General features: G+C 35.7%; 1 protein-coding gene across 8 annotated transcripts in view; it reads right to left on the reverse strand.

Moving 5' to 3' along the window:
- nbas (NBAS subunit of NRZ tethering complex) overlaps positions 1-16,669 on the reverse strand; it is a 378,312-nt gene that overhangs the window by 293,636 nt on the left and 68,007 nt on the right. For all 8 annotated transcript variants that reach the window (XR_015517670.1, XR_015517668.1, XR_015517669.1 and 5 more), the window contains exons 22-23: positions 9,351-9,437; positions 9,104-9,257 (exon numbers count right to left, since the gene is read on the reverse strand). Coding sequence is in view for 4 of the 8 variants with exons in the window: in XM_087297010.1 (XP_087153136.1) it covers positions 9,104-9,257; positions 9,351-9,437 (241 nt within the window). In the remaining 4 variants the exon portion in view is untranslated. The remainder of the gene's footprint in view (positions 1-9,103; positions 9,258-9,350; positions 9,438-16,669) is intronic.

Below are 16,669 nucleotides of genomic sequence, written 5' to 3' on the forward strand. Positions count from 1 at the left end.
TCCCACTTACTCTAAGGACAAAACATGCAGGCAGCCTTCAGATGAACCGATCTCACACCCTTTTATTGCAATGGATTTCTTTTTGGACATTCAATCTGCTTCCAGGCACCAGCCGTCCTCCTCATCTCACTTCACATGTCAAGCTCTCGGAGATCAGCCCTCTCTCCTTGCTTTAACCTCTGTCCTGACAGAGTGATGTCTCTCCTGCTCTGCAGCACTTCTTGAAACGGCCTGTGCCTACAGCTGAGTGATAGTGCTTGTCATACCGGTCATATACAGTGAGGACAAAAAGTTTGAGACTAGTAATACAACTAAATTAAAAACCTACAGTAGTCTGAAAAAGTAGGTTTTGTACATAAAGGGGCCTTAATAAAGATAATTATCTATTGTTTATTTTCTTTTTAATTATTACAAATGTATATTAACCAGAGTTCAAAATGCAACAAGTATTTATACAAAAAATATATTTGGAAATATTGCAGTGCTTCCTAAAAATGAAGAGTTTAGATGCAAAAACCTCTAAATACCATCTGAAATTTTCTTCTCAAATTTGCATTTTTAGCAGGCTTCTGTGGGTAGGTTCAGAAATTTCACTTTTACGTCAAAGAAAATGTAATTTTCATGGCTCTTTAAGTTAAATAACTTAACATAAACAAGAGGCTGAGAAAAATGTTCATTTTCGATACAAATTTCAGACGCCACTTTGAGGTTTTTGTATTTGAACTCTTCAAATAGACTTTACTTGGGTGGGCCGCCTAGGTATATTAGCGGCTGCCCAAGTATATTTAGTGACACATTTTTATTTACCATTATTATCACCCTCTTACACTTTTTTATCTGCCTAATATACAACATGATTCAGGCAATTACATTTTCCATGTTCAGGAGAGAAGCATAAATGCGGTCGCACAAGTCTTCACATTGTTTTATATGCATTTCTTAGCAACCTGGGAACCTTCAAATTTTGTTGAAAGAGCCTCATACTGTATTTCTAAGGTATAATTTACCCAAAAACATAATTACTATCTTAACATATTGACGTACAATATTAGCGGTGTCGAAATCTCAAGTAAGCTGACTGCGAGCTGTGTGTTTACCAGGAAGATGCCCGCACCAGCTAATGAAGTCTACTTCACTGATCAAAACCTTCATAGGCTGCGAATAACAGTTAATAAAGCTGTAAAATAACATTCAGTTTGTTGCACAGAGTAATCTTTTGAAAGCCGTGCAGGAAGTATGATTTGCATGTGTTTTTTCTGACGGCAACCAGGACATGAGGGCACTTGGCAGCAAAAGTGAAATTGAAAATGCGCACATTATTTAAATGATCATATTGCATTTTACAGTTTTGATTATGATAAGCATTTGATGTGTTTTTTTTTTCTTTTATAGCAAACACAGTGTTGTGCATGACAATAAACGTATAACAGTGCCAGTCTATTTGCTCTAGCTTATATAATGTTAAAGAGCCCATATTATGGGTTTTTGAAAATTCCCCTCCATGTAGTGTGTAACACAGCTCTAAGTGAAGTGAAGTATCCAGCTAAGGCTTAAATCTGTAAGAATACAGTGTTTAAAACGGTTGATTCATCTATAAAAGAGTCGACTCATAGTGCTTCAAACGAGTCGCCTTGATACCGACTCATTAGGTGTTTCGCCATGACGTACAAACGAAACCAAGTTATTCACGTGCACGCGCAAATCCGGGAGATTTCAAACCTGAGGCCCCGCCCTCTGACGCAGAAACCCAGACACACACACACACCCACAAACACACGCACACCCACAAACACACGCACACAAACATGCCGGTCGATTGAAGTCACACTGCAGATGGACATTATATTGAGTCTCTACCCAAAGATGAAACATCAGCATTATAACCAAGCAGTTGGAAACTACTGGAAACTACATGCTACAAAGAATACTTCATCTGAGTTTGTTAAAGGAAGGATCAGTAAAGAGTAACTGATGGACGTCAGGATGGGTTTCTTCCATTTCTCAAGTGTAAGTAAGTGCAGTTAAAGTTGTTGCCTCGTTTACTCTAGCTTGCAAATGTATTTAGTTGTGATTTGTTACTTGTAACCGCGTGTACTGTATCAGGTTAACTGGATATTTTATCTTATCGCGTGCAAAGTCACGTTAAAAACGCGACGCGTGCTGTTTGTTTATGGAGCTCCGTGCTAGAGTTCTGCTCCCGCGATTTATTCGGAAATTTATTCCCGCGCCGCAGAAATCTGGCGCGGGGACAGCAGCGGGAATAAATTTCCGAATAAATCGCAGGAGCGGTCGGTAACGGGTTTAATTTGGGACGGGAGCGGGCTGTCTAGCAATATCACGGATATTGCTATGTGAATTAGAAAGAGAGAGTCTGCGTGGTGCTTGTGTGTGTGTGTGTGTTAGTGCGCACGCGCGCGTATGAGAGAGAGCGAGAGAGAGAGAGAGAGAGCGAACGAACGAACGAACGAGCTTTGTGTGCTTTGTGCTGTGTGTGTGTGTTTATACAGACAGCTTGGCTGTCTGGACTGTATACTGGGTGATTTTTGGTTGTGTTCTCCGCTCTAGCGGGACCGGGCGCGGCGGGCAGAAAACGGAGCGGGTTCTCAGGCTAAAACCTGGCGGGTGCGGGCGGAAGCGGGAGCGTTGTCATCCGGAGGTGTGTGTGTGTTTTTGTGTGTGTGTGGTATGGCGAGTACACGACTGTCTCCTTCGTTCGGTTATCCGTGGCACTATCCACTCGCCATAGTGTGGCAGCTAAAATCCACGTCTACACTATCGAGCGTGTATGAACTGTGATTACTTTTTAAATTGCTGATTAGCTATTGGCCATTTCCCTCTCTGACTGAAGGCAGTCGACCAATCGCGACAGACTGTCATCGGTCCAATCAGCGCAGATTAGCTCCGCGCTAAGGAGGGGTTTGGGAACAAATGAATCACTGGACGATTCATACAGGAGTCGCTGGGATAATTAGCTAAAAATAAATGCAGATTATAAGACCATGAAAGTGTTTTTTGACCTTGCATGCATATTAGACTGTTGTTGGAGACCCTTACAACCAGGATATGACCCTATTTCATGTATAATATGGGCTCTTTAAATATAATGCAGGAGGGAATCTGGTAATGACGTCTCACTTCACTAGTGAAAAATGGTCATATGGTTCAAGCATATGTCCCAAACATAATAAACTAACTTCAGAACTATGAAAAATTATATTTTTATATATTTCCTTTACTGTGCATTAAAAACCAGGGGCCTCATGTATGAAGACTTGCGTGGAAATCTTACTAAAACATTGCGTACGCACAAAGCTGTAATTGTGCGTACGCATAAAAAAATTCAGATGTATGAAACACTGCGTACGCCGAATCTCACGCATATTCTTTTGTACATCCGAATGAACGTGAAACTGAGCGCAACATGCACGAGCACAAAACCCCTCCCTGCCTCCTCCCCCGTATGAATATGCTAATGACTATGCTAATGGCAAAATCCAACGAAAAAAGCAATGGCAAAATCAAGCAAAAAGAGAAACTTTGAACAGAATGTGAAATGGAGGTGCTGCTTTCGGAGGTAGACCCGAGAAAAGCGGTGTTATTTGCAAGTTTGTTCTCCGGAATTAACAACAAAAGAAAAAAAATAGAGTGGGAGAGTTTAGCTGATGCGGTTAACACAGTTGGGTCTGAACATCGCACTGAGAGCATTAAAAAAAGAAATAGTGTGGTTTATATCTGTAAAATGTTACAGCACCCTTAGCAGTCTCAGTGGCGCACCTCGTAAGACGCATGTGATCATGTAATGACACGTTCGAGCATGAACTCGGCTCGAATCCAGTGTCTGATGAATTCCTTCTTTTTTTCCCCGCTACATATCAGATTTTGCCCACTATTTATCACGAGAAAGACAAGTAGGAATCATCAATAAGTTTGTGCATCATATTTTATTTGCACATTTATTGAATGGAAATGTTTCTGATTTACGCATGCAAATTCATCTTCAGATAGTGTCTTTATAGCAATGTGCGTGCGGTAGATCGCTCAGATTACATTGGGAAAACAGGCGACTGCTGCAAATTGTGCTTTAATGTTTAGCTGGTCAACTGTATGGTATGGAAACCTTACATACCTACTAGATGATGAACCCGTCTCATACAGCTGCCATTGCAAGGCTCAGACACTTTGTAGAGAGGAATTTAACACAACTGCCTCTAGGAGTCGCCAATGGAAATAAAACAGACACGGACAAAAAATGTGCGTACGCCAGCCAGAAAGCTGCCGTGAAGCTGCGCACATTCCCACGTTCAGTTCATCGTTAGTAAATCCAAACGGGAGCGATTCTGAGCGTGAAACCTGGCGTACGCAAAGTTTTTGTGCGTACGCAGCGTTGATACATGAGGCCCCTGGACAATTTTAAAGTCTATACAAAATGTGGCATTTTGACCAACAGTACCACCTACACATAGGCCTAATATTATTATATTGCTTACCTTACCATATGTTTGAGAAATAACAATAATAATTGCCTACTTATTAACCTTTATTTTACATCTACAGAATCGTGAGAAAATAATGATCTTTATTTTTAGCCAGAATCATGCAGCCCTAATCATCATCATATGTTTTTATTTAATACCATGTCACCAAAAATAGCAATTTTCATGGATAAAATTGTACATAAAAATATACAATATATTACAAACAAAAGAATACAAATTAGATAAAATTATTCAAGTTAAAATATGATAAAATTTCATTTAACAAAAAAGTCATCAAAAGCAGGACACTCCAATAGAGTGTGTTTGACACTAATAGGCATTTTGCAGAACAAACACTGAGTGAGGTCTTAAGTTTTAGTTTGAAAATGCTGTTTTTACATTTCAGTATAGACCGCCTGAAATACAGGCATATCTCCATCATTTACTATTCCCTAAATTAGTCCACTAATATAGTCTACTTAAAAGAAAGAATCACTTAGAGTGAGTGAATTCAAGCAATCAGTGCACCGGAAGGAACGCTGTTTTGTTTTTGTTTTGCAGGTTTCTAAAAAAAATATAAATAAAATAAAATAAAAACCTTGACAATGTCAGTGAGAACTTCATGTCATGCAGTGCTGAAATAGAGATCATGTAGAGAAATGTCTATTAACCCAATAAATAATAAATTATTTTGAGACTTTTACACAATAGTATCTTGTGGTCAGACATGAGAATTAATTCAGTGAGCAAAATCTCAAAACATTATGGGTATTCTCTAGCCATGGAGTGTCATACCTGCCAACATTTGTCTCTAATATTCCAGTAGACCAGAATAACACAATTGAGAACGTGTTAGTAACTGTACTGTGGTGTTAGTAACTGTACTATGGCCTGGGCTTTGGAAGGCCACAGCGATCATATACTATGCCAAAGTTGGGGGTTGTTACAGGAGACAGGTATGCGGAGTGTGCATTTGTTGTAGAGTATACCTGTTATTCCAGTGCATTCTGTGATTGTCTGAGTGCACTTCAGAGAGTCCACAAAGGTTTGGGACACGACTACAAATGACCTTTGTAAACGGAGGTGCAGCTATCTACAGTCACACTCTGACTGGTCTTTTAGACTATTCTGTATCAGACATATGACCGTAACATCAATTCAAGTTTATATGTATAGCGCTTTTCACAATAATTATTGTTTCAAAGCAACTTTACAAAAGGTGCAGATTTTTGCTTTTCAATCAATAATTAGAAAAGTTAGGGTTATTTGTTACCATAACTATATTAGTTATTAATAACATTAACTAATTAACTAGTAATAAGTAGCTTTTAACAGTTATTATATATAAATAATCTCCTTTGATCATTACACAATTGGTAAACAGCAAGTACGGATGCTGGCAAAATCTACACAATAAACACAATTTTTATGAATGCTCACATACCATTCTTTTAACGTGTATAGTGTGAACGGATATTGACGAGGAAAGTTTTGATTCTAAAACTTTATCTTAAAAAACACACCCATCAGTGTGAAAAGCACCCAAGCATCATTTAATGTATTATAAAAATCCAACTGGATTAAAAAAGTACTGAAAATAGTGCCAAAGTGGGCGTGGCTATCTGATTGGATTGAGTAGAGTTAAAAAAATAGTCAACACAGCAGTGTCTTCCAACTCAGACAGTTTCATTGTACTCTCATTGAGTTAAAAGCATCACAGCTTCCCATAAATTCAAAATTGCATGCAACATAATAAAATAAATCCACTTAAAATTCACATTTATGCCCAGACCACAAACGCACAACCACCTGCAAGAAAAATATACTTGAACACGCTGTTGCATCTTTAATTGCTTCTAAAGCTTGTTTTGTGGTATAAACAGAAGCTGTCTGGCAGGTTTTATCCCACACAGAAACTCTTACAAAAGCAAAAAATAAACACTATTGTGCAATCCATGAAAATGTGTAGCAGCTGTACACGCTTAACGTTTTAAAGCAATGCTTGCTGGCATAAAAACTGAAGTAAAAGTCTCTTCTTTGCATAATAAGGAAATGCAGTCTCTTAAACAATTATAAGACATCAATGCATCGACCAGTGTTCTTTTGTCACGTCACAATAGGTGAATATCGATACAATGTTGATTTTAAACTGTAAAATTCCAAATTAGTCAGTTTCCTCCTCTTAATACAATTGTTGTATAACAAAAATAATAAATAAAAAAATATATTTAAAAAAGCACAATGGTTACATAAACCTTACAAACAAACATCTCTGTCAAATTTCAGCAGAAGTAGTTCATGGTTTTTTGACGTTTATTGGTTTTTATACTTTGTTTTGAATAACTAAATACAGTCAAAATAGTTTTAAATATTCAGTTATTCTGTTCCTGAAATTAAAAGTCTTAAATAGACTTTTAAAGTTAAACAATTTTATTTAAAATACTGTTCAAATGCTGTATAACTTGTATGTGATAAGTATTTTAATCTAGAAAGTGCTTATAAAAAACAAAATAAACAGATTGTCATATAATTAAAATAACTTTATGTGAAAGATTTAAAAGATAAAACACTGATGCTCTGAAACTCAAATGTGTTTTGAGTGAATTTCCTAGGCTGAAAATATAATTTATAACAACAAAATGCCCTACATTAGAGGTATGCAAATTAAAAACAATTCATTAGGAGTCTCAGAATTTTGTACCCTGCAGTAATTGGAGCTTTTACTCAAAAAAATAAAGGCAACTGTGGAAAAATAAATCAGGGCATTTTAGAATTTATACTTTTAAATCTTCTACAAAATGCATTTTAAGCACCATTAAATAAGAAAAGGAAAGGAAGAGAGAAAAAGAAAAAAAGACGATATGAACTAGAAAGAGATAAAAAGAAATGGAAAAATATAAAAATTAGGAAAATAGGGAAACAAAATAATGAAGACAGAAAAGCCAACAATAATAAAAAAGAACAACAGAAAGACCAAAGAATAACAGAAAGGAGAAGCAGAAAGAAAGAATAAAAGAAAGAAGAAGCAGAAAGAAATAATAACAGAAAGGAGAGGCAGAAAGAAATAATAACAGAAAAAAGAAGCAGAAAGAAAGAATAACAGAGAAGAAGCAGAAAGAAAGAAAGAAAAAAAGAAAGAAAGAAAGAAAGAAAGAAAGAAAGAAAGAAAGAAAGAAAGAAAGAAAGACAAACTGTACAGAAAGAAAGGCTGACAGAAAAATGAAAATAAGAGAAAGGACAAAACGAAAGTACAAAAGGATGAAATGATGAAAGAAAGAACGAAAAGATAAAAGAAAGGACAAAAGAATGAACGAAAGGACAAAAGAATAAAAAAAAGGACGGCAGAAAGAACAAAATGAAATGATGATGGAAAAGACAAATGGATGAAAGAAAGGAAAATGGGATGAAAGACAGGACAGCAAAAAGAACAAAAAGGAAGAAAGAAATGATGACAGAAAAGACAAAAGGATAAAGGATAAATTGGATGAAAGTAAAATGAAAGAAAGGACAAAATGACAAAAGAAAGGATGAAAGAAATGGCAAAAAAGGACAAGAACGAAAGGGCAAAAGAATGAAAGAAACAAAAAAAGAAACAACAAAAACAAAGACTCAAGAAAAAACAAAGAATGAAAGAAATTACGAAAGGATGTAAGAAAATATGAAAGAAAAAATTAAAGAAAGGATGACAGAAAAGACTAAAGGAGAAAAGGATGAAAGGATGGCAGAAACAACAAGACAAAAGGATGAAGCAAAGAATGAAGGAAAGGACACAAGGACGAAGGAAAGGACAAAATGATGAAAGAACAAAAGGATAAAGAACACGAGAAAGAACAAGAATGAAAAAGGACAAAAGGACAAAAGCAAGGACAAAAACACTAAAGAAAGAAAGAAAGAAAGAAAGAAAGAAAGAAAGAAAGAAAGAAAGAAAGAAAGAAAGAAAGAAAGAAAGAAAGAAAGAAAGAAAGAAAGAAAGAAAAAAAGAAAGGATGAAAGAAAGGATGAAGAAAAGAAAGGACACAAGAAAGAAAGAAAGAAAGAAAGAAAGAAAGAAAGAAAGAAAGAAAGAAAGAAAGAAAGAAAGAAAGAAAGAAAGAAAGAAAGAAAGGAGAAAGGACAAAAACAGGACAAAAGAAAGAGCTAAAGGACAAAAAACGATAAAAAGGACCAAATAAACAAAAAACAAAAGGAAAGATGCAAGAAAAAAAGAAAGGATTAAAAAAAAGATTAAAGAAAGAACTAAAGGGTAAAGAAAAAATTTTAAAAAGGACAAAAGAATGAAAGAAACGAAGCAAGAAAAGAAAGAAAGAAAGAAAGAAAGAAAGAAAGAAAGAAAGAAAGAAAGAAATAGTGTGGTGCGGTGTTTGAGAAGCTGTGAGTGGTCTTCTAATGGTTTAGATGTCTCTCCATTAGTATGGTTCAGAGTAGACAGATACAGCTGATCTCAGAACACTAACAGCCCTCTGGAACAGCAGTAACTGTCACTCACGTAGGAAGCAAATCTTCTGTGAGTCAGATGTGCATCAGTATGTGTATCTGTTTGTTTTTCCAGGCCAGTGAAGTGTCAGTCAAGCAAAAGAGCAAAAGAAAACGCTGCGCTTTGATACGTGTTTGAGTGTCAGCTCTTGTACCTGCCGGGAATGGCTCTCTATGTCCTGTGCCCTGGTCAGGTACCACTCAGTCAGCAGTGTGATGAAGGGGTCGGCGCTTCGAAATCTCTCCAGCTCTGGCTGCTCTTCATATAAGAATTGACAGTCGTCCATTGGTTTGGGCTCCACCACTTCTCTAAAGAACACACAGACACACGCAGAGAAAAAGAGAGAGTGTCATTGTGATAAACAGAGATTTCAACCACTTTAAGCACCAGTATGATCTCACCTGCACTCAAGAACTTCACACCAGTCCAGATCTCTATGTCGACTCTCCTCCCAAGGAATCAAAACCAAATTACCCTCCTTATCCACACTGAAAAGAAAAAAACGACACACAAAAATCAACAAAACAGTTTTATCGGTCAATAATATGTAAGATTAAAGAGATTAGAAGGAAAGCATTGATATTCTTGATTGGAAAGAGACAATAGGGTATACGCACAGCTAGTGTTTTTCCCCAACCAATAAACTTCCAGTGAATAGTTAATGTGACTTTTAAACATTAAGGTTCCTATTACAGCATCGATGTTGTAATGTAATTAAATTATAATCTGTTAAATAGACTTAAGCATTCATTTAATTGTTCATGTGATGAAAAGTCGTTTACACACACGAGCCATCAGGATCAGCAGGCTAGTGCAGAAACTCCATTGGAAATACTAGAGTAAAATAAATTTTCATAGTTTAAAGACAAGGTGCTGGAAAATGGAATTTAATGCAATGCTTCTTGTATATTTTGAGACCCACATAGCAATTATATGTGGTGGTTTGATAACAGCATACACTTTAACTGGGTTACTGAAAATTAAAAGTCCTTCTGCATATACCCTATTATGAACGTTAACTATGATTATTGGTGGCCTTAAAGGCATGGTTCACCCAAAAATTAAAATTGTCAACATTACTAGTATCTTTCCATAGATTTATACTCTAGATATCGCATACGGACCCTGAGCAATATCGCTGCCACATTTGTACAGTGCTCCCAGGACATCTCATTCAACCGCACAAGCCAAGAATAAAGGCAATCTAAAGATGCTGGACTTTTGCGCTGCGTAACAGATAACAGCTGATAACAGTGCCTGCGCCTCAATGTGCATACGTTCTACCCTAAATGATTGAATACTACAAATGTTATGTACCATTTAGATCAGGAAGGTGGTTATGCACATTGAGACGCAGGGATACCAATGGTTTACGTGAGTCATTTATAACGGGGATTCATTCACAAACAAATCACTTCATTCCGTTAGAATTAGAAGTGGAAGTCATTGGAGAGGGTTGTTTCAGGACATGGATTAGATCAAATTTAACAGGGAGGGAGATAATGCATTAACCACTGGGAAAACTCCAGGTCATAGATATATTCATATATGTGCATAGACCTCTGGAAAGCCACCTGTAGAAAGAGGCTTCTCTATTCTTTTAATTCTCTAAGCACTAACAGTTGCTTTGTATAATTAGCACTTCTTGCATGTACTGTTGTTCAATCACTGAATGCCTCCTCAATTCGCAAGTCGTTTTAGACAAAAATGTCTGCTAAATTACTCAATGTAAATTTGAGCAACAAAGTAGCTGGAAGCCATTCGTTTTTAATGGGAACCGGCAGCGAAAAAGTGTCGAGGAGCGGTGCATCTTCACCCGGTGTGGGCATCGAGAAGAGTTTAAATCAAGTCAACTTTATGGTAATTAGCTATGACCTGGTTCGTCGGCAAGCAATCTGAATGTTCAATTGCACTGCTTGAGAAGAGTCAAGAGAGCAAAGTCCTGTGAACTTTGGGTCTGACCACAGTTTTTCCCAACAGTTTGATTATTGAGGTCGCCGGATTTCCAATTATTTACAATTTTTTTATTACAGGAAAATACATTAAAAAATTAAATAAAAAGTTACTGGCGAGATGATGTGCATTAATGATATTTTTTTTCTTAAAAAAGCAGGAATCTCATGGTAACTATAATGACAGTACAAAACAATATTGCTGCTTTTGAATATTTTAGACATTTGGTCTCACTGGATAAGCGGAGCAAAGCCACACCAGACCACACACCACAACTTGATCTTCCATAGCTAAATGAATTTGATAAAAAGCGTGCAATATTTTTTTAAGTAAAAAAATGTAACTGATTTGCTGATATGTTACAACGGCCCCTTTAAATAAAAGATCAATTTAATTTTGCGAATTTTGCCAGCAGTGTAGTAAAGGTAGACAGCATTGTCACCAGGGTGGCAATAGCAAACTTTGATGCTCTCGCCCCTTCGGTGTGAACGCAGAGTAAATGTGTCAAGCGGCTCACAAACCCAACACAGACATCCAAAAACAGAACAAAAACAAACGCAAAAAGGAAAAACAATACAAATGGTCAATAAACAAAAAAAAATAAAAGAGAATTTAAACAAAAGCAATAATAAACTACAAAAAAATACAAAACACAACAAAAAAAACGTAAAAAAAAGTTCCTATGATAACTAAAAAACTACAAAACTAAAAAAAAAAAGATTAATAAAATTCTAATTTTAAATGAAAGATATTTATAATACTTATCAATAAATTCTATAAGCATAAATCTCTAAGCCTAGAATTATAAATGATTAAATCTCTAACTAGAATGATGTATTATCAATCTAATGAATATGTTTAAACAATATGTACACAGATAACTAAACTTTCTTCAACAGTGTCAGGTTTAAAAAAAAATAAAAAAAAGTGTAAAAGAAAACTTAATTTGGCTGTTTCTCTTTCCAGCAGAGACGGCAGATGGCGAGAGACCACTGGTACAGTGCGAGTCCTGCAGCAGTGCTGTTAGCACTCGCAGGCCGGGGAGAGCAGAAAAGCGGTCTCCAGCTGCTGAGCTGTGATGGATGTTCACTGCAGAGGCGACTGACCTCCATAAGAGAGAATGGGCGGAAGGAGGGCGACCGAATCCAATACACTAAATCTATTCTGTCACCCCCATTACTGGAACATTAGGGGGGAAGTTGCAAATGCCCTTTCTCTGTGTGTCTCTCTCTCTTAACACACACAAAACACATCTACTAAATCAGGGTAGTATCGAACACACACACAAAAGCAAAAACCACATACCCAATTCATTTCTAAATTAGATGGTCCAAATTACTGGCATCCTTGGTTAGAATGAGCTAAGAAGGCTGTGAAAATTAACTTACATAGTTTATTCTTTTTATCGTGTTAAAAAATTATCCCAATTTATATTAAGTGGTATTAACATCAATGTACTTAATCAAAATATAAATACAATGTACTTAATATGTTAATAATGTATTGAAGAGCACTTCTGGTAATTTTGAGGTGGCATACGGGTGCATGTATTTAATTATTCATGTATGCATTTAATCATACAATTACATGCATGTATTGTAGATCTAAATGCATGATTAAATACATACATGCAAGAGGCAGTCTGTATAAAGCAACTGAAATGTGGGGGAAAGGGGTCTTATTATGAAGTAAGGGCTTCGCTCCAATACATGTGGGTCGAAATGAATGGCACATTTGTATTCAATCATTTTTGCAACCTCCATTTGCCCAGACACTAGGTCTGAGTGTCTCCTGTAATGCTTGATAAGGTTGAAGGAAACATGGAGCAGTTAGAAAGCCTTTCCTTACAGAATCTCCCCAGATCCTTCATGTTCTCTGTCCAATGGTGATGCTCTTTAGGTCTAGCCATGGTCTATTGTTAAACTTGTAGTATAGGCAGTCAGGTTTCTCCATTTCTTTTATCTGTTGGTATTTGACAGAAGTCGTGATACCGTGTCCAACAACATGTCTAGGGCATTTGGCAGAAAAACTTTATTGATCCTGTGATATTTAATTCTAGATTTGAGGTGTACAACAGTATCCCCCATGTACAACAAGCCCACCTTGTGCATTTGTTGCTAAAACTATATATATATATTTTTTGTATGTTTTGTTTTGTTGCAAAGGAATGTTTTTGTGAAATAACTGTAGTGGCTAAGATACTCTTTTATTTTTAGTTACCATTTACAGTGCTCAGCATATACGAGTACATCCCATTTTGAAAATGAATATTATGAATATGGGTATTGTATACTGGTGCATTTGAACAAAACAGATTTATTAAACAGATATTTTTATTAAAATAACATTTTGGTCACAGAACATCTTTAGAAATGGAAAGATAATACATTTACGTTTAAGCAAAATATTGTTAAAAAAAACAAAGACAAACTACAACATTTTAACAAAATTGTATTTATATTTTTGTTTCTCCTGATTTTTGCTATTTTTGAACATTGTATTTATTATTTTTACATAACATAAATTTGGGTGGACTAATTTTTGCAACCACTATTGTAAGTTATTTTGTTAAATTAGCTCCAGATTTGGCTTCAGTGCTAACCAATATACCGTATATGCACAAATATAATATTGTAAAATCATCCTATAAAAAATATTACTTTAAATGAGAGATTTGTAGTAATTATACTCGTATATGCGGAGCACTGCATTTATTTATTTGAAGAATTTCTGACCCTAATCATAAGAATTTTTGCAAATCTACAGCTGTAAACTTTGGAGAGGGTTTTGTTACTCAAACTCTCCTCCTCACTAGCTGGGTTTCCATCACTCTGTGTTAATGTGTATATTTGAAGTTTAGAAATGAGTAATGGAAATAAAAAAATAAATTATTGAAAAACATTTATTAGGTTAAGATTGTTTTTGGACTTGGCAGAAAATGGTTAATGGAAATAATGTATTGCAGTAATTTTTTTAAAAAGTCTTTAAATATTAGAATTTAGTGATATTTTTATTGAATGAAAGCTAAAAAGAAAATAAAAAGCAGATTTCTATCAACAGCATTCCTCATTTACATAACAATATTGTGACCATGACCATGACCATAAGAACAAAACTGCAGCACAAGCTTTCGGCACAGTGTATGTGTAGGTGTCAAAGCTATTGCCTGTTTCCTCTGTTTTGCTATTTTTCCTATGTATATTTAGAGCTAGCAATTACATCAGTCTTTCATGTCTGAGTTCTGAGGGCGTCAAAAAACGACTGCGCACTTTCAAGCGTGTCATCGGTGAATGAGATCCGCGCGAATCCCTAAAGACGTCTTACCCGATGCCACAAAAGCGTTCAGCATATTAGCGCCTTCAAATCTGCAAAATCTCATTCCTTCTTCTACCAGGAGTTGAAATGAAAATTAAAGCTAAAGTGAAGTCTATTTTAAGAACGCCGTCAAAAAAAAGGCTGTTGAAAGTAATTATGACAAATCGCTCGTGTAATTCTACGGATGTTATATACAGCTGTCTGCCACTCGTGATTAATTGCTCCTTAAACACACATCAAGCTACACCGAGTTTCTAATTTAAACTACTTTCCCCTCTTTTGTACCAGCAGCAGTGGAACAATAGTAAAGCACAAAAAATGTGGGTATGAACTTGTCGGTCTGCTTGTACCAGAGAGGTCAGTGATTTAATCTTAGTGACTGTCTCCAGATATCTGATGTTTGACATTTAAGATGTCTGAGCTCAAGACGTGTCCCCTCTTAAATGTAACGGCTCTGTGTTACACATGGCTCTGAACTCAAACACCCGAGGTCTTTCCAAGTTAGCTGAGATATGTCTGTTCTGCACTTTATGGGTAGAAATCTTTCTTTCTGAAGTATTTGAAAGCTTAGAGGGGTCGTATTATGCCCCTTTTCACTGCATTTAATACAAGTCTCAAGTGTCCCCAGAATGTGTCTGTTAAGTTGCAGCTCAAAAGAACTCGAGGATCATCTATTATTCCATGCAGTAAATGTCCTTTTTTGGGTGGAATCAAAAACATGCTGCTTTTGTGTGTTTATTTTATTACGAATGAGCTGCTGCTGTAATGTGTATCATTGTATTAGACCTGTACAATAATAGAGACCTTTAAACATCGAAAGACCTGCAGAGTCTCTTTCAAATGTTCAATCAAAATGACTCTTTTCTTTTTGTTCAAACTGCTTATTTATAATACGCTGAATTAACAATTCTTGAGGGTTTACTTAATTATTTTATGCTCAATCCATTTAAATTTGTAAAAACAACTGAGTGGACATAATTGATTTGTGTTGGGACAACATGAAGATACTTTATATACTTTTTTTGGTGCAATATCACAAGCTACGTTTCCATTCACCTATTTTTATGCACATAAAAAAAAATAAGAAGAACACTTTAACAAACAAATTCCAGTATGCAAATTAAAAAAAAAAGTAAAGTGATGTTGTTATAAGTGATCATGTGTTTATAAAAATGTTTGTGAATTAAGAAAAACTAGCAGACTGACCACAGTGTAAAACATCTGAAATGTTGTTTGGTCATTCGAAAAGGCCTTAATTTTTTCAGTATTAGTGTCATTATATTATTAATGACCACCAGAATTGTCCAGAACGTCTGTGCTCGGTGTCTAAGGCCTTAAAAAACCACCACCATGTGTTCATTGTGCTACAGCATACTGTCTTCTGAGGGACAAGTCATTTTTTAAATAAAGAAAAAATGAACGCAGCTTCTTCTACTGGAGCAAATTCTATTTTTTTTGTTGATTTTAGCGCCAGTTAATCAGGAAGTGACGATTTTGTTCTCTTGGGCTTCTTGAAAGGAAATGTTGCTTTATTTACACCTTTTATGTGATATTCCAGTGCATAAATGTCATTCGCATCTTTGGATGGAAATATAGCTACAGTCTTGTTTTGTTTGTTTCTTTTAACCAACAAAATAACTGCTGGAAAACAAACAAGAATAGGATAATAAATATATATTAAAGACTATGTGACACTGGATATATTAAAGACTAATAACTAGAGACTGTTGAAGAATTAGTGTTTTCAAAAGTGTAGCCAATGACAATTGTTTTGTTTTTTATTTTACGCCAAAAATCTTTAGAATATTGAGTAATTATATTGAGTTGTTAATTTCCTATTGTAAACATACACTGAAAGAAATAACTCCTAAGATTAATCTACGTAACAATTTGCAGGAGCAAAATTCAAGTAAACTATACATATATAATATAATATAATAATATACTAATTATAAAATAAGTTATATCAAGTAAAACAAACTTGTCAATATCATGTGCCATTTACTTAATGTTTAACCTAGCACTCTTAAATAAGTTAAGTTAAAGTTAACTGATTATCGTTAATTTGGAGTCTATATTTAATTAAATTAATCAAGTAATGACAATTTAAGGTGGCATAGTGGCTCAGTGGTTAGCACTGTCGCCTTAAAACAAGTCGCTGGTTTGAGAACCGGCTGAGCAAGTTGGCATTTTGGTGTAGAGTTTGCATTTTCTCCCAGTGTTCATGTGGGTTTCGTCTGGTTTTCCCCAGTCCAAACACATGCAGTATAAGTGAATTAAACTGAATGAACTAAACTGGCCGTAGTGTATATGTGTGAATGAGTGTGAATGGGTGTTTCCAAGTACTGTATTGCAGCTGGAAGGGCATCTGCTGCATAAAACATATGCTGCTTAAGTTGGCGGTTCATCCCGTTGTGGTGACCCCTGATGAATACAGGGACTAAACCGAAGG

Source organism: Danio rerio, chromosome 20 (genome assembly GCF_052040795.2).
Source record: "Danio rerio strain M-AB ecotype USA chromosome 20, GRCz13ab, whole genome shotgun sequence".
NCBI lineage: Eukaryota > Metazoa > Chordata > Actinopteri > Cypriniformes > Danionidae > Danio > Danio rerio.